Genomic DNA, 18,992 nt, shown 5'->3' with positions numbered 1-18,992 from the left:
AGTTTTGATCTTACTTCATTGTTTATGGTACTTTTTAGCAAAATGTAGTTTTCTTACTTGTCTCTTTTAATTAGGTTTATTTTTGCTTTTGCTTTTGTCTGAGATCATGATTTCTACCCTTGCCTTTTTTTTTTACTTCATCTGAAGCATAATAGATTCTGCTCCGGCCCTTTATTTTAACTCTGTGTGTCTTTCTGTCTCAAGTGTATTTCTTGTATACAACATATTGTTAGGTTCTGGCTTCTAATCCATTTCATTATCTGCTTCCATTTTATGGGTGAGTTCATTCCATTCACATTCACAGCTATGATTACTACATATTTCCCTCTACCCAATTTTCTTTTGTTTCATCTTCTGTCTCTCTTTTTACATCCTGTCCCTCCTCAAAAGTCTATCTTGCTTCTAACTATTGCTTTCCTTAATCTGTCCTCTCTTTTATCATCCTTCTCTTCCTCTTATCCCCTTCCCCTCCTATTTCCCTGTTAGGTAAGTTAGATTTCTAAACACAACTGAGTGTGTGTGTGCGTGTGTGTGTGTATACATATACATATACGTATACATATACATATACATATATATATAATTTTCTTCCCTTTTTGAACCAATTCTGATGAGAGCGAGGTTCGAGCATTGCCTGTCACCTCTCTCCAATTTCCCCTCCACTGTGAATGCTCTTCCTTGCTCTTTTATGTGAGAAAATTTTCCACATCCTACCTCTCCCTTCCCCTTTCTTTCTCACTATAATTTCCAAGTTTATATTAAAAAGATCATGCTTAATTTGATTCACACATTTCCCCCTTAGGTAGAGCCATAAATGTAGTCATTTCACCACAGATCTCAAGAATGAGTGTTTTTCTAACTTGTTTTGTATTATCTTCCTTGGGGGCAGCTGCATCTTCTATACTTCATCAAAGAGCCATACTTTTAAATCCTCTCAAAAAACAGAGGTCCACCTTGAGATGATCTTTGTCTTCCTGACAGAACACAGGCTCTGTGAGGGCAGAGACCTCTTCATCTTTGTCACTGTATCTCCAGTGCTTAGCACTGAGCATAGTTATCACTTAATAAACAGCTATGGATTGATGGAGACTTAGAAGGATCGCCTATTCCTGATTTCTAGAATAGGAACCTCTGTGCTCTAGAAGTACAAAAAGGCAGGATGTAGAAACAGGTCTCTAGCCTTGTTTATTTTGATGTGCTTCTAGAGACCATTTTGTTACCAATAGGGGTAAGGTATACTGGATTTCACTACTTTAAGGGACCAAACATTTTTCTTTATCATCAGAAATCTTAACTAAAAGAAAAACAGAAAAGCACTCATTCAACTTGTAGTAATAAAATTACCTGTTAAAGTGTTCCTTGTTTCCAGAACATTTCAATTACAACTCAGTCACTTGGTTACTAACTCAACTTTACGTACTCTCATTTTCTCTCCCAAATTTGTATGCCCTCTTTTATCTCCTTTACTACCCCCGTTTAATCTTAGGTTCTTCAAAGAACACAAAAATGTTAAGCCTCATGCAGGTCAGGGAACTCAGACTCTTTGTGTCTGAAATATTTCCTCCTCCTGCATGGCTGTAATAAAAAAAAAAAATCCTGGTTAAGCAAAAACTGCTGAGTACTGAGTCAATTCTTTTCCACTAGTAAATGTCCAAAGGTTTCCTATCCAAATCTCTGACTCCAAGTGCAGTGCAATTCCTTCCCATTAAACCATGCGGTATTACACCATAAGTGCTTAATGTTTGTTGAACTGGATGAATGTCACCTTTTGCCACCTCCATTACAGTCCGACACCTAACAATGATATGGAGGTGACTCTGGGCTCTTACAGGCTCTACAAGCACAGCCCAAGCCCTATCAGGAATGGGCCTGCAGGACGGACTGTGGGTCTCTCATCTGTGCACCAGCTGTCTTTACTATCATTAGAATACCAATAGAAGACTGGCTGACAGCTAATTAAAATATTGCAGCAATATCAAATCATACAGGCCATCTACACTAAGGAAATCATAGATAATTCAAAATATCAGAAAAATAACTTTTTTTTGCTGATTGTACATACAATACTATCATCTTTGTCAGAAGCCCTTCTCTAGAGATCTACTACAACTGGCTACCTCTGTACAATAATTGTAAGAAATGCCATCTTACCCAATCTCATCCTTTTTCTATCCAGGGCACTAAAAGAAGCAATTTAGTGTAATTCCACAAACAATTTTTAAGCATGTAATATATAAGAGTCGTTGCAGCACAGAATTTGCAGACAATGCTGTGAGGTTACCATTTTAGGTCTTTTTTATTCAATGAAAAATAAAATGAGCATGAGAGAGAAGACAAGTTTATTCCTCTGCTCTTGTGTTACAATGGCTCCCTAATATACCACCCACTCAAAAATTTGGTTAGGCAGAGAACCACTGAAAGCAAAGGAGAATTACAAGAATGCAATTTCCTTTAATGTATCTAAATAGACCACAGTTTTATTATTAATACAAAATAAAGGGTAGGCCTAGTCTGAATTATGCAATATTAAATTAATTGATTTTTAATTTCTTTTCAGTTCATAGCAATAGCAGGTTAACATGAGTAAAGCGCTTGGAATCTATTATAAATGTCTGTGTGATTGATACAATAATGGTATTACCAGATCGAGGTCTATAAATTGATTAAAAATAGGTCATTCTATTAAGTAGCTCAAGCCTACTCCCCGCCTTCATTTTTTGTTAGACTTATTTGCCCAGAATACATTTTTCCCACAAACATTACAAAAGTAAACCAGTCTTTCCCAAATTAAACTGTCATGAATTCCAAATTAGCTAAATGGAACTTAATGACCAGAGGCAACTGTTACCTGAATTTTGATGGGCCAGGTAAAATTGCTGACATAAACAAAGAAAGTGATATTTGGGTGGCTGCGGAAATCAAATTTCTCATTGGAGAAGCTATCTTTGTACTCTTTAATGTTGGTTTTTGAAACGACAGCCATCTCTTCTCCAGCTTGTGTCCCAGCTGTTGAGTGAGAAAGGAGAATAAGTACATTTGCAGAAAGCATCTCTACTACTTCTTAACTACATCATTCTGAAAAATAACCAAGAAGAACAAATGTTTTTGTGGTAATATTATGAAGACAAGCATTGTAGGGACACTTACAATATATATTTCTTTCATTTAAAAAGTGCTTTATAAAAAAAAAAGTGTTTTATATCCTTTACCACAGAAACCGAAAACGAAAAGCTTTTCAAAATACTATTAAATTGAGACACAAACACTATTTTTTCCATTATTTCAAGTCAAATTTTCTATTTTCAACTTATTTTACCATCAGCTGTCTAAAAAAGTCCTTAAAACATGTGTACTAGGTCTCTGGGTCCATCTGTAACCCTCAAACTGACAATTGTAAAGAACGTAGAGCAGGTTAGAAAGGTGCTTGAGATGTCACCTAATCTATTCTTCTGCTTACAAGCAAAAAGTCTGCCTAGATCTTTCCAGATGAAAATCTATTTCTTTTTTTTAATTTTTTTTTCTCTATTTATTTTTAGTTTACCACACACGGTTCTACATAGTTTTGAGTTCCAGTTTTTCTCCCCTCCCTCCCCCCTCCCTCCCCAAGACGGCATGAAGTCTCATATAACTGTCATGTATAACTTCGCGTTGAATTAATTTATGCTCTAGTCAAGTCGTGGAGAAGAATTTTGATCAATTGAATGAATCATGAGAAAGAAGAAACAGAACCAAAAAAAAAACAAAAAAACAAAAAACAAAAAAAAACCCCAAAAACAAAAACAAAAGAGAAGCAGAAAAGGCGAGCATGTAGTGTGCCTCAGTCTGTATTCAAACTTCGCAGTTCTTTCTCTGAATGAAGATAGCATTCTCCATCGTGAGTCCCCTGGAGTTGTCCTTGCCCCTTTAGGTTGCTGAGAGAAGCGCAGTATGTCAGGATTGGTCCTCACAGAATCCACATATCTGTGGCTGTGCACAACGTTCTCCTGGCTCTGCTCCGCTCACTCAGCATTATGTCGTGTAGGTTTTTCCAGGTTGTTATGAAGTCTGCATCATCCCCATTTCTTATGGCACAATAGTATTCCATCTCCTTCATATACCACAGCTTGTTCAGCCATTCCCCAATTGATGGGCATCCCTTTGCTTTCCAATTCTTGGCTACCACAAAGAGAGCTGCTATAAATATTCTTGTACATATGGGTCCTTTTCCTGCTTGCGTGATTTCTTTGGGATACAACCCTAGAAGTGGTATTACTGGGTCAAAGGGTATGAACATTTCTATAGCCCTTTGGGCATAGTTCCACACCGCCCTCCAAAATGGCTGGATCAGCTCACAACTCCACCAGCAATGCAACAATGTTCCAATTTCCCCACATCCTTTCCAGCATTTATCATTCTCCTGATTTGTTATTTTAGCCAATCTGACAGGAGAGATGTGGTATCTAAGAGTTGTTTTGATTTGCATTTCTCTAATCAGCAGCGATCCAGAGCATTTTTCCATATGCCTGTAGATAGCTTTAATTTCTTCCTCTGAAAACTGCCTGTTCATATCCTTTGACCATTTCTCAATTGGGGAATGGCTTGTATTCCTATTTGGCTTAGCTCCCTATATATTTTAGAGATGAGGCCTTTATCAGAGATACTAGTTGCAAAGATTTTCTCCCAATTTTCTGCTTCCCTCCTAATTCTTGTTGCATTGGCTTTTTTTGTACAAAAACATTTCAATTTGACATAATCAAAATTATCCATTTTGCATTTTGTAATGCTCTCTATCTCTTGTTGGGTCATGAATTTTTTACTTTTCCACAAATCTGATAAGTAAACTATTCCTTGCTTTCCCAAATTACTTAGAGTATCAACTTTTACTCCTAAATCATGAACCCATTTTGACTTTATTTTGGTATATGGTGTAAGATATTGGTCTATGCCCAGTTTTTGCCCTACCATTTTCCAATTTTCCCAACAGTTTTTGTGAAATAGTGAATTATTAGCCCAGAAACTGGCTTCTTTGGGTTTATCAAAGGGTAGATTGCTAAACTTGTTGATTTCACCTACTTGTGTACCTATCCTATTCCACTGATCCACACCCCTGTTTCTTAACCAGTACCAGGCAGTTTTGATGACTGCTGCTGTGTAGTACAGTTTAATATCTGGTGTGGCTAAACCACCATCTCTAGCATGTCTTTTCATTAATATCCTAGATACTCTAGACCTCTTGTTTTTCCAAATGAATTTTATTATTATTTTGTCCACCTCAGTAAAAAAATTTTTTGGTAGTTCGATTGGTATGGCACTGAATAGATAGATTAATTTAGGTAGAATTGTCATTTTTATTATATTAGCTCGGCCTAACCATGAGCAACTGATATTTCTCCATTTATTTAGATCTGATTTTATTCGCGTGAAAAGTGTTTCATAGTTATGTTCATATAGGCCCTGGGTTTGTCTTGGCAAATAGACTCCCAAATATTTTATAGTGCCTTCAGTAACTTTGAATGGAATTTCTCTTTCTATCTCTTGCTGTTGGGCTTTGTCAGTAATGTATAGGAATGCTGAGGATTTGTGTGGGTTTATTTTATATCCTGCAACTTTGCTAAAGTTGTTTATTATTTCAAGTAGTTTTTTACTTGATTCTCTAGGATTCTCTAGATAAATCATCATATCATCTGCAAAAAGTGAAAATTTAGTTTCTTCTTTTCCTATTCTAATTCCTTCAATTTCTTTTTCTTCTCTTATTGCTACAGCTAATGTTTCTAGAACCAAATTGAATAATAGGGGTGATAATGGACATCCTTGTTTCACCCCTGATCTTATTGGGAATGCATCTAGTTTATCCCCATTACAAATAATGCTTGTTGATGGTTTTAGGTAGATGCTATTTATAATTTTGAGGAAGGTTCCCCTTATTCCAATGCTTTCTAGTGTTTTTAATAGGAATGGGTGTTGTACTTTGTCAAAGGCTTTTTCTGCGTCTATTGAGATGATCATATGGTTTCTGCTAGTTTTGTTGTTGATATGGTCAATTATGCTAATAGTTTTCCTAATATTGAACCAGCCTTGCATTCCTGGAATAAATCCTACCTGGTCATGGTGTATTATTCTCGTAATGAGTTGCTGCAATCTTTTTGCTAATATTTTATTTAAAATTTTTGCATCAATATTCATTAGGGAAATTGGTCTATAATTTTCTTTCTCTGTTTTAACTCTACCTGGTTTGGGTATTAGTACCATATTTGTGTCATAAAAAGAATTTGGTAGGATTCCTTCTTCACCTATTTTCCCAAATAGTCTACAAAGTATTGGAATTAGTTGTTCTTTAAATGTTTGATAGAATTCACATGTAAAACCATCTGGCCCTGGAGATTTTTTCCTAGGGAGTTCGTTGATGGCCTGCTCAATTTCTTTTTCCGATATGGGGTCATTAAGAAATTTCACTTCCTTCTCGGTTAGTCTGGGCAGTTTATGTTTTTGTAGATATTCATCCATATCTCTAAGGTTGTCAAATTTATGGGCATACAGTTGGGCAAAATAATTCCTAATTACTGTTTTGATTTCCTCTTCATTAGAGGTGACCTCACCCTTTTCATTTTTGATACTGGTAATTTGATTTTCTTCTTTCTTTTTTTTAATCAAATTGGCCAAAGGTTTGTCAATTTTATTGGTTTTTTCATAAAACCAGCTCTTTGTTTTATTTATTAATTCAATAGTTTTCTTGGTTTCAATTTTATTAATCTCTCCTTTGATTTTCAGTATTTCTAATTTGGTATTTAATTGGGGGTTTTCAATTTGCTCTTTTTCTAGCTTTTTCAGCTGTATGCCCAGATCATTGATCTCCTCTTTCCCTATTTTATTCATGTAGGCATTTAGAGATATAAAACTTCCCCTAAGAACTGCTTTTGCTGCATCCCATAAGTTTTGGTATGTTGTTTCATTATTGTCATTCTCTTGAATGAAATTATTAATTGTTTCTCTGATTTGATCTTTGGCCCACTCACTCTTTAGAATTAAATTATTTAGTTTCCAATTAGTTTTTAGCTTATTTTTCCATGGTACTTTATTAAAAATGATTCTTATTGCATCATGATCTGAAAAGGATGCATTGACTACTTCTGCTTTTCTGCACTGGATTGTGAGGTTTTTATGCCCTAGTACATGGTCAATTTTTGAGTATGTGCCATGCACTTTTCAGAAGAAAGTATATTCCTTTTTATCCCCGTTCAGTTTTCTCCAGAGGTCTATCATATGTGCCTTTTCTAAAATTCTGTTTACCTCCTTAACTTTTTTCTTATTTATTTTGAGGTTAGATTTATCAAGTTCAGAAAGGGGGAGGTTGAGGTCTCCCAATATTATAGTTTTGCTGTCTATTTCTTCCTGTAACTCCCTTAACCTCTCCTCTAAGAATTTGTATGCCTTACCACTTGGTGCATATATGTTAAGCAATGATATTGCTTCATTGTTTATGGTGCCTTTTAGCAGGATATAATGTCCTTCCTTATCTCTTTTAATTCGATCTATCTTTACTTTTGCTTTGTCTGAGATTAGGATTGCTACACCTGCTTTTTTTACTTTAGCTGAGGCACAATATATTTTACTCCAGCCTTTTACCTTAACCCTATGTGTATCCCCCTGTTTCAGATGCGTTTCTTGTAAACAGCATATTGTAGGATTATGGTTTTAATCCATTCTGCTATCTGCTTCTGTTTTGTGAGAATGTTCATCCCCTGCACGTTCAGGGTTATGATTTCTATCTGTGTCTTTTTCTCCATCCTAATTCCCCCTGTTTATGCTTTTATTTCTCCCTTTCCCCTTCTCCTCCCCAACAAAGTTTTGCTTTTGACCGCCACTTTCCTCAGTTAACCCTCCCTCTTTATTCCCCTCCCTTATCTTACCGTTACCCACTTGCTACTTCTCCTCTTCCTTCTGCCCTCCCCCCTCCCTTTCTCCCCCCTTTCCCTCCCACTTCCCGTAGGACAAGTTAGATTTCTAAACTTATCAGAGTATGTTATTCCCTTCTTGAGCTAGATCAGATGACAGTAAAGCTCAAATACTGCTCTTCTCCCTCCCTTCTTTCCCTCTACTATAATATGTTTTTTTGCCACTTCCTTTGGTGTAATTTACCCTTTTCTACAACCTCCTTACCACTTCCCTCAGCCCTCCCTTTATATCTCTTATTTATATTTTATGTCTTTACATCAGTTAATTTATACAGGCATTCACAACCTATGTATATCCCTTTCATTTGTCACAATAGTTGTACCATTCACAAGAATGACTTATATATGTATATGTATATATATATATATATATATATATATATATATATATATATATATATATACATAAAAAACATACATAAGATGATATAATCCCACATAAAGATGTAAACAACCTAAGCTTATTGGTTAATGAAGTTTGTGGGGTTTTTCCCCCTGGTTACCTTTTTATGTCTCTCTTGAGGTTTGTATTTGGAGATCAAATTTTCCATTGAGTTCTGGCCTTTTCATCAGGAAGGTCTGGAATTCCCTTATTTCATTGAATGTCCATCGCCTTGCCTGGAAAATTATGCTTAGTTTTGCTGGGTAGTTGATCCTTGGTTGTAGTCCCAGCTCCTTTGCCCTTCAGAATATCATATTCCAATTTGTCCTGTCTTTTAATGTGGAAGCTGAGAGATCCTGCGTGATCCTGACTGTAGTTCCACGATATTTGAATTGCTTCTTTTTTGCAGCTTGCAGTATTTTCTCCTTGAGTTTATAGCTCTGAAATTTGGCTATAATATTTCTTGGTGTTTTCAGTTTGGGATCTCTTTCAGGGGGTGATCGGTGAATTCTTTCAATGACTATTTTGCCCTCCGGTTCTAGGACCTCTGGGCAGTTGTCTTTGATAATTTCTTCGAAGATACTGTCAAGGCTCCTTTTTTCATCGTGGATTTCCGGTAGACCAATAACTCTCAAATTGTCTCTCCTGGATCTATTTTCCAGGTCAGTTGTTTTGCCAATCAGATATTTCACATTTTTTTCTATTTTTTCATTCTTTACGTTTTGTTTTATTACTTCTTGATGCCTCATAGATTCATTAGCTTCCACTTGCTCAAGTCTAATTTTAAATGAGTTAGTGTTTACATTTTGCTTTTGAGCCTCCATTTTCAATTGGTTGATTTCACCTCTCAGGGTGTCCTTTTCTCTCTCTAGATTCTGAATCTCCATAGCCATTTCGCCAATCTTATTCTTTAGGGACTTGATTTCGTCAGTGGATTTTTTCTCCCTTTTTTCCATTTTTTCCATATTTTCTTTTAGCTCCCTAATTTGGTTTTTAAAATCCTCTTTTAGCTCTTCCAGCAGTGCTTTTTGGGCTGGAGACCAGATCATATTAGCTTTTAAGGTATCTGATGTATCTACCGTGTCATTGCTATCTTATTCTATGTCGATATTTTGATCCTGCCTGTCTCCATAAAAAGAATCTATTGTCCTCGGTTTTTTTGTGTTCTTCTTCATGTTGGTTTGCCTTTTGCTGGCTTTACAACGAATTTCTATCTGTGAGTCTCAGGGCTTTCTGTCCCAGCTTTCTTATTCTGGGGGTTGTGAGTCTAGAATTATAACCTTCAGTTTCCTGAGGTGTGGGGGAGGGGTCTGGCTCCCTGGCGTCTCACTCCCTATGGGTGCTCTCCAGCACTTGCTTTTCAGCAATGGTCTCAGCTGTTTGTTGTTTGAGCTGATGACTGGCGCTTCCCCTGGGGGAGCAAGGTTATGTCTGGGCTCCTGGCTTGGCCCCCTGCCGACTCTTCCCCTCTGGGACTAATGAGCTTCTAGTATTTGTCCTGTGAAGCCCCGCTACTCTCTCCTCTGTTTCAGTTCTCTTTTTTTTTTTTTTTCCCCCGAGGAATTCTCTGGGTGAGGGGGGGAGGGGTTAGAGCCATTTACCTGGCCATTGAGTCTTCCGGAAGTTCAAGAGGCCGAGTTCCTGGGTTTTGCAAGCGTCAGGAGTGGGTGTTTTCGCGGCTGGTGGCGTTGCGCTGCCTCTCGTCGCTCCCACAGACTGCCGTCCTGTGTTGGGAGGCCTGGGGATCTCTGCCGGTTTCGGGCGCCCAGCTTTCTCCCAGCCGGTCTCCCACGTGGATTTCCCGGCCAGCCGCTTCCGCCTTGGTCTGGAGCCGCCCCGCACCGAGCACTCTCCAAGCCTGCAGGTTCGTTCCTCCGGCCTTTCAGACTCTCCCGGCTCGGAAATTTGCCCCACGCACACTGCTCGCGGTTTCTGACTCTCTCAAATCTGCTCAAATTCACTTTTTTATAGGAATCTGACAGACCTTGTGAGAGAGCTCCGGTAAGAGGCTGCCTTCATGCGGCCATCTTGGCTCCGCCCCCCGAAAATCTATTTCTAAGGTCCCCTCTCACAAATTCCAACTAAAGCCCCCAGTAATTAAGTCCTCCCAGGACACCAAAGAGTTGGAAGGTGTCTCAGAGATGGTCTTTGTTTGACCTCTCAGTTTACAGGAGGAAACTGTGAGCCAGAGAGACTGAAAGCTGACTTCAGTTCTGTGTGCGTCTGCATCCACACAGATATGTATGTATGTATGCATATAAACATATAGATTGCTTTTTCTTGTCTTTACATTGCCTACATTTCCCCTGTATTCCTCCTCCCATCCCTCCTACAGGGCCATCGGTTACAACAAAAAAGGAAAGGAAAAAAATTCAGGAAAGCTAATGAATGTATCAAAAAATTTTTGTAAATTAACTTAGGTAATATTATCAGTTTTATTACACTAGCATAGCACAGCCACAAACACTGAATATCCTCCATGTTCTTTATTTCTTTAAACAAATTTTGTAATTTACTCTATACAGATACCGAGTTGCTTATGCAGAATGATTCCTAAAGACTCTATGTATTTTGCAGTTGTTTTGAATGTAACTTCCCTTTCTATTAACTCCTGGACTTTGTTATTATCATATAGACTATACAGCATTTTAAGGTGACCAAAGCACTATACGTATATACACGTGTGTGTGTGTGTGTGTGTGTGTGTGTGTGTGTGTGTTATCCTCACAATAACACTACGAAAAGGTACTGCAGGTGCTATTATTGCTCCATTACAAGAACAAAGCAAAGACTCAGAGAAAGTGAGTGATTTGCCTCATAATCAGCAGAATCAGAATGGAGACCCAGGACTTCTGATTTTTTAATTCAATGTTCTTTTTATTGTACCACAGATGCTTTGGTAATTGGTAATTTGGTAATTCCTGTCCTCTGAACAGTAAACACTCAGTCGTCAGGCCTTGAAGTCACTACAGCTTCCTTTTCAAGGGCAAATAAGCCCAGCTGCTCACAGCTTTTCTCATAGGCACCTTTCACTGCCTATCTACCGCTCCCTAAGCTCTCCAGAACTGCTACACAATCTTCTATAAAGATGCAAGCACTAGGTGACTAGGACTACATGGGGCAGCCACAGATGAGTTTTTGGATACCAGCAGTGTGCTATGGGAGCTTTGTCGGTACTAACTCCATTAATGATGTGGACTCAAATCTTTAAGTTCACATATATTTTTCTGCACAGAAAATCATATGCTTCTTAGGTATTAAAAGGTAAACCAGCCTTTGTTATATGTAAAACCTGTCTTTTCTTAGTTTGATTCCCTATCCCCCCAAACAGGGAATTAGCCTAAAGTTGACTCCTCCAAACTTCCTTGCCTTTAGAATCATTCTATGCCTTCATCTTGCCTGATCATTTATGTCTCATCCTCTCAAGCAATGTTAGGAACCATTAATGCATGGTCAGGATTGCTACCCATGTAGTCCCGGATTATTTATGAAACAGCTTATGATGCATACAAGTGAGCCATCAGCCCAGTCTCTCATCCTAAGTAACCACAATAGGGGATAGTAATTCAGGGGAAAACCTCAGGCTCTGGAGAGTCTGGAATGAAAGGATCATTGAGCAGGCGTATGGAAAAAGGAAAGTTACCCTAACTTTTCAATTCGATATGAATAGTTATTTCTACAATGATTTAAGGTTTGCAAAGTATTTTCCTCACAACAACCTGGTGAGACAGGTAGTTCTGAGTATTATTAACCTGCCTGTTTTACAGATAAGAGAACTGAGGCTCAGAAATGGGGAATTGCTTATGGCCATAGTAAGTGGCAATACTAGAAATTGAATTTGGGGTTCCAGCTCCTAATTCCAGTAATCTTTCCAACATCCTCTCTCTTCTATCTTTATTCTTTTTATCTTATCACTTTCCAACCTTCAAAACATCTTCACAACTGGGCTCATGAATAAGAACACTGGATATAAAACATTTCCAAGTTCTAAAGCCACACACAGTCTAGCCCTTTGTAGTGACCAAGAGTTTTACTTACCTGTAAAACTTGTTGCCCAAGTAATGTTGAGGTTGAAATTTTTTGAGGCATTGATAAACATATCCAAGTCCCTGTTTTGCTGATTGAAAAGAGAAAGTCATGTTACTAAGTGATGTTAGAACAATTCTGAGATTTTGTAGGAAAGCCATAGTTAAATTTCATTACTATCAATTTTCCCAATTACAGATGAACTTACATTTTACTAGTGTCTCATGAGAAACCTAAAACTTTTCAGAAGAGTAAGTGTTGACAGGGGAAGTTAATTCCCAGGTGATTTTCCTTAAGCTGAGCTACAAATCCAAAATAAAATTCAATTTCCCTGCCATATGGGTATGAAGGACTTACTGTTCAATAAAATGTAGATATGGTGCAAGAAAGCATTTTTAAAAAAAGATTCCAGGTGATGACAGAAGCAGTACCTCTAACCAGAGTTCTATCTTTTTTAAACTAACAGAAGAAAACTAACCCTGAAAACCATTACATAGCACTGCCTCTACCATTGACCTCATACAAACAAGAATCATCACAAACACTCAGAGAGACATTAGGTCATCTTGATCATACTTCTTCAGGTGTAGCCACAAAATTGATAGCTGTGTAATAACGGTCATCCTCTTGGGATAGACTAAAGGTGAACTGATAGTCAATAAGAAGTGTATCTGTGGGAAAAAAAATGTATGCAGTTTTAGAAACAAAGAAACCCATAGAACAACAAATTGGAAAGTAAATCAACTAGCTAGTATTTAAAGGAAAACAATACAGGCAAAATGACCCTTACGTGATAGTGAGGCCTGGTTACTGTTATTTGATTCAGCTCACTTCCTGAGTCTCAATAGCCAGAGAGAATTCCTTAGCTCATCCCCACCCAAGAAGTAGGCTACTAGCCAAAGGCTCTTTTAAAAGGAGGCTCTGTTGTCCTAATATTAACTCCCACCACCCATCCTTACTCAGCTGACCCCTTGCTGTTTTGTGACTTTAGTTTTGGATTTGGGGTTTCAATTAACGTAAGGTCTCTTGTGTTGTTGTGTCTCAGCGCTGATCTCTTAAGCAATTCCCTATTTCCACCCTGCTGAGCCTTCTGAATGCTATGGACTAAGCCCCTCTAAATTCCCAAAGGATTTCTATCCTCATCTTTAGCTTAGATAAAGCTTCCTGATGCCAATAGGTCATTCCTCCACCCTAAGTTCTGTTTTTTGGTTTATAGAACACTGCCTTGAATACACAGATTATTTTGAGAAAACACTATTTAAAAGAGAGGGTCAAAATAACACATTCCAGAATTGGCATGAAATCCTGAACTATTTTCTCAGGTCCAATCTTTAGTGGTTTTTTTTGTTTGTTTTGCTTTTTTTGGCAGGGCAATTGGGGTTAAGTGACTTGCCCAAGGTCACACAGCTAGTACATGTGTCAAGTGTCTGAGGCCAGATTTGAACTCAGGTCCTCCTGGCTCCAGGGCCGGTGCTCTACTCACTGCACCACCTAGCTGCCCCAGTGTTTTATTTTTTATAAGAATTATCTCTATCGTTCAATTCTGAAGGACAACAATGGAGAGTGCAGAATTTAACAATATTCATCAAGCCTCTCATTCACAAATCTTAAAGTTCTAAATAAATGTGAGTAATTATTTTTGACAGAGCAGTGAAAAATGAAAGGCAGATCAAATATGCCAGATTTGAGACTGATGAAGACAGTCTGTGTGTCTTTGTTTTACAGGCAAAACACAAACTGAGCTCATGAGCTCTGCACTCTGCTCAGAGTAGGCCCTGAATAAATGCTAACCTAAAGTGAACCTAGTAACTCAAGTGATAATTCCTGCTTTGAAGTTATGTGGCATTTTTCTTCCAAGAAAATGAATAAATTTCATGGAGGCTCTTATCCACAGCGACCCTCCAGAGAGTGCCCAAAGCTTCTGCCTCATCATCTGGTAGAGCTCAGTTGGGTTCCATGTACTGTATATGTATAAACACAATTTTAAGTAACCTTAAGTGTGGTTATTTTTTGCATCTTAATGCTTATTTTGGTTTCTGAACTTGTTCCCCAAAGGTTCAAGCAGCAAGTAGAATTACATAAAGACAGAAAAAAAAGACTCCAGAGTGTTCAGCAGATAGTGACCACTGCTCTTCAAACCAAGAGCCATCAGAAGCATCTACTGAAGGTACTGGCCTTTAGTAGAGAAGCCCAAAGCCCCTATGCTCAGATTCCTACCAGAGCCCCCTGTTCTGCTGACTTCTAAAAATGGCGCCTGGTAAACACTCAACCAATGCAGCAGCAAAACCTACCCAGTTCCCAGACAAGGAGGAAAAGTAAAAATACTTACAGTAACATGTTCCTTTGAGAGGATTTCCTTGGTAACGATTTTCTACTTCACATCTAGAAAAATTTATTAATATTTATTATTTTCTTTCGTTGATGAAAAAGTGTTTTTATATTATTTGTAGATTTAAAATCAGACTCAAAACTCAAATTTCATCCATATCAAACAAGTACAAAATATTTTTCAAGGCAATAAAGTCACTTTTTTCATTTATGTCTCACTCTTGGTCATATCAGACTACAGTCATTCTGTGTCTTCTTGTCTTTTTCTATAACTATCTCACCACTAGTCCAGACAAATACTTATTCTCTGGGAGAACATCTAGCAGGGTACTATAAAAAAAAACAAAAACACAACACTATACATTAAATAAATAATGAAAAACCAAAACAGCCTAATACAAACTGAATAAAAGAGAGAAATTTAAATTACAAATGGACTTTACTACTGCCTTTAAAGTCATTTTTTGCCCTTTGCAAAATCAATACCATCTCCAAAGTGGACTGTCATATAGTGAAAATACTTTCCAACTTGCCATTTCTAAATAACTTTCTATGTTCCCTAAGTAGCCTGCTCCCATTTCCATAAATGTCAAGTGAGGAAAATAATCGTGCAGTTTATTTAAACTCAAATAAACCTGGTTCCCCTTTGAAAAATAACTTGAACACTTAAGGAGCAGCATATTCAACAAAGATCTCAATTTCCACCAGTCTACCACAAATCACTAATTCCCATTTAAAACTTGTTCAGTGTGGCAAACCTAGCAATCTATGTAGCACAACCAGTAGGGCCAAGATGGACAAAGGTTCTGTATTCTTCCACAACTGTATCTCAGACAATGACAAAGTTATGGGTTAAGATCCCTTCTGGCAAGAACCATGGTGCTATACTGTGCTCACTACAACTTTGAGGGGTAGAGATGTAAACCAATCTCTCTGCTTTTAAAACGTGATGTTATCCCACTTTTAAGGAGAATCCAGAATGAAGATGATAGGATTACATAAAGAACCTCTCTGAGGGGAAATTTTAATTCTATACATCCTCAGCTCAACACGCCTCAACATTTTACTACCCATTTTACTACATTTTTGTACCCAATCCAGGGAAAGGGATGCATGGTGGGTTTTATTATATCACCTCTTTTATTTTAGAGTCTTGGTTTCAAAAACCAAAATGGGATCCACCAGTAGCCTTCTCTTCAGAAATTATTAGCAATGTAAAGCATGCAACTAATAGGCTTTAGTAAACACTAAAACCAAACCAATCAATTCTGCTATAACACAGATCCTCAGCCTAATAAATGGACCTTGACAGTGTATTATGGTGACAGTTTTATTATCTGTAAAATAGCAGCAAGTTAAACTGATACATGCTCATTTATAAGATACCAGCCAGATGTTATGGTAAGCATAAATATTTCTTTTCATTCTTGAAACCCTTCTTGTAAAGAAAAAGGACAAAAAAAAAGAATTCGCTGAAGGAGACTTTCCTCTAAAGCAGTCTTGCCCCAAGTATTATGCTAGCTAGGCACCACAAAGAAATGGGATGTTTCTTCTTTGACCCATTTGTTCCAAAGCCTCCACTCAGAATACTCTAGTTCTCCCACCTCCAAGAAATGAGAGATATGACAAGGAGAAATATTTTAAACAAAAATTAGTCTTTCTTCCTCTCTTTGGTTCAGCTGGAGAATCCTGATTGGCTAAAAATAAGCATGGGATTGTAGAACACACAAATAAGTTCATTCCAATAAGCAGAGGTCAATGAATACCAGATTTTGATGGACTGTGATTTCTGGTTTAAAAAAAGGTCATTTTCATTTGGAGGGGTAAAGAAGACATTTTTGGTCTGAAAGAGGAACCATGGTAGCATTCAGCCAGTAACTTAATCACTTTCCAGTTTCTTTAATATAGACTTTGAATTATCTTACTCATATATGAATTCTACATTTAATACTCTTTCCTTATGAATAGGCCCTAAAAAATACAATCTCATCATTTGGAATATGTGGCAGCAGGAGTAACATAGAAAAAAGGGAGTGAGCACCTTACCCCTGGCTAGCGCTCATAGGGACGGTGGGAGCAGAAGAAGGGAGGACAGACAAAAGATGGGAAATCTCTGAACCCAAGAAATTAAGTAAGCTCAAGGGACAAATGGGGGCAGAGTTCGATGTCTAAAACTGAATTTTAGCTATCAGTAAAGGTTTAAAGCATAGCAAGAAGGAAGTCCAAAGCCAAAAGTTCTCAAACTTCTTGGTCTCAGGACCTGTTTACACTCTTAAATATTACTGGGGACCACCTCCCCAAAGAGCATTTATGAAGCTTTACCATACTAGAAATCTATAAAGATTTACTGTACTAGAAATTAAAATGTCTTAGGATTATTATGAAAATAGTTTTGACCTCAAAGACCTCTGAAAGGATCTTGGGGGCCCTCTGGGGTCCCTGATCATTTTTCTTTTTTGACAATGCTGTCCTGGGCCAGAAAAGGGAACTCAGCTCTCCTCTCCCTCACTAAATCAGTCAGAAGGTAGAATCAAGTCCAGGGGAAGCTGAGGTACTCAGAAGGACTAATGGACTATGCACGAATCTTTCATACTGCTATCCTGGAAGGCAACCAACCCCTTTCTTTCCTTGAACAAGAGAATTAGCCAATTCAGTTATGGGTAAGGGTGACAGTCAATAGAAAGGTTCTCTAGATATGGATTGCCCAGGGTTAATACTACCCACTTTGTGACCATCTCCACTAGAGTTTAGTATCCTCCAGCTGAAGTTCAGAATAAAGTATAAGGGAAACTTCAAATCAGTCAATTTTTCAGGAAAGAATGCTAGACTTGGAGCTAAAGAAATGGAATCGAATCATGGTTGTGTCACTAAATACCCATTTGACCTTGGGCAAGTAATTTAACCTGTTCAGGCTTCAGTTTCTCAGTTGTAAAATGGGAAGACTAAACTAGATGATTGTTCTGGCCTCTTCCAACTCTACATTATGATCCTATGATTACTCTTTGGCCAGTTTTTGAACAAATATGGTGAAAGGAGATAAATCTTAAGTCTAAAGGGCCTTTGATCATTGCTTTAACAGATCTCTGCTTTGTCTCCCCATCATTAGCAAAGATCACTTAGATTTAGCTGACTATAAATACAGAATCACTGTAATTACATTTGTCAAAAATCAATTTCCCCACCAGAATTCAAAATTCAGTATATGATACAAGTAGGTGGTACTCACAATTGGCATTCATCTCCTTTGATTCCTTTGGTGGTACAGAAACACTTGCCTGAATTTGTATTACAGAGGGAAGCATGACCATTACACTTGCAAGCTGTGAAAATGAAAGAAAACACAGATTACACTTGGCTAACAAAAAATTAGTTTCCATTCTGCCAATAAAACCACTTTAACTGGAAATTGGAAGAGAAGGAAAAGAGATAGCACTTGGATGATGGAAAGTTTTCAATCAACAAATTCACCACAAATGCCAAGCACTGAAGGTACTGAAATAAATTCGGTAGAGACCTGAAGACTGACTCCAGTTATTCTCAGGAGGTATTGTCAACTTTTATTGGCTTTTCTACAACCATGGCTACCTTTCCAAGCTTCTAACTCTTGCTATTCTTTCAGGACTTTTTCAGTTCATTTGTTGATCTCTTATTTTTTTATTGTAAACTTTAAATGTAAATATTTCAATATACAAAGAACAGAAAAAGAGAACTGTATATTAAATTGAACTTCTATTATATACTTTTTAAAGTATAAATTACATTTAACATGACAGTAACAAAACTGCTTCTCTGTGTGTCCTTCTAAACTTTCTTCTGCTATTTGTTAATTTGTTAATGTTTCACTGATCCTTTCTTTCCTTCTTTTTTTAAAGTTTTTTTCTTTTTTCTTTTCTTTTTAATTTATTTAATATATTTAGTTTTCAGCATTGATCTTCACAAGAGTTTGAATTACAAATTTTCTCCCCATTTCTACCCTCTCCGCCACTCCAAGATGGTATATATTCTGGTTGCCCCATTTCCCAGTCAGCACTCAATCTGTCACCCCACTCCCCCACCCCCACCCCCTTTTGCCTTACTTTCTTGTAGGGCAAGGTAAATTTCTATGCCCCATTACCTGTGTATCTCATTTCCTAGTTGCATGCAAAAACTTTTTTTTTTGAATATCTGTTTTTAAAACTCTGAGTTCCAAATTCTCTCCCCACTTCCCTTCCCACCCACCCTCCCTAAGAAGGCAAGCAATTCAACATAGGCCACATGCATATCATTATGTATAACCCTTCCACGATACTCATGTTGTGAAAGACTAACTATATTTTGCTCCTTCC

At 37.5% G+C, this 18,992-nt stretch overlaps 1 protein-coding gene across 1 annotated transcript in view; it reads right to left on the bottom strand.

The window, feature by feature from the left end:
* The window catches only part of ATRN (attractin), a 243,133-nt gene that overhangs the window by 98,167 nt on the left and 125,974 nt on the right, over positions 1-18,992 (bottom strand). The window contains exons 20-24 of the mRNA XM_036764167.1: positions 17,894-17,987; positions 14,669-14,721; positions 12,916-13,010; positions 12,352-12,430; positions 2,849-3,006 (exon numbers count right to left, since the gene is read on the bottom strand). Of these exons, the coding sequence (XP_036620062.1) occupies positions 2,849-3,006; positions 12,352-12,430; positions 12,916-13,010; positions 14,669-14,721; positions 17,894-17,987 (479 nt within the window). The remainder of the gene's footprint in view (positions 1-2,848; positions 3,007-12,351; positions 12,431-12,915; positions 13,011-14,668; positions 14,722-17,893; positions 17,988-18,992) is intronic.

Source organism: Trichosurus vulpecula, chromosome 6 (genome assembly GCF_011100635.1).
Source record: "Trichosurus vulpecula isolate mTriVul1 chromosome 6, mTriVul1.pri, whole genome shotgun sequence".
Taxonomy (NCBI): Eukaryota; Metazoa; Chordata; class Mammalia; order Diprotodontia; family Phalangeridae; genus Trichosurus; species Trichosurus vulpecula.
Note: the sequence above shows the minus strand (reverse complement) of the source record. Positions and strands in the feature narration are given on the sequence as shown.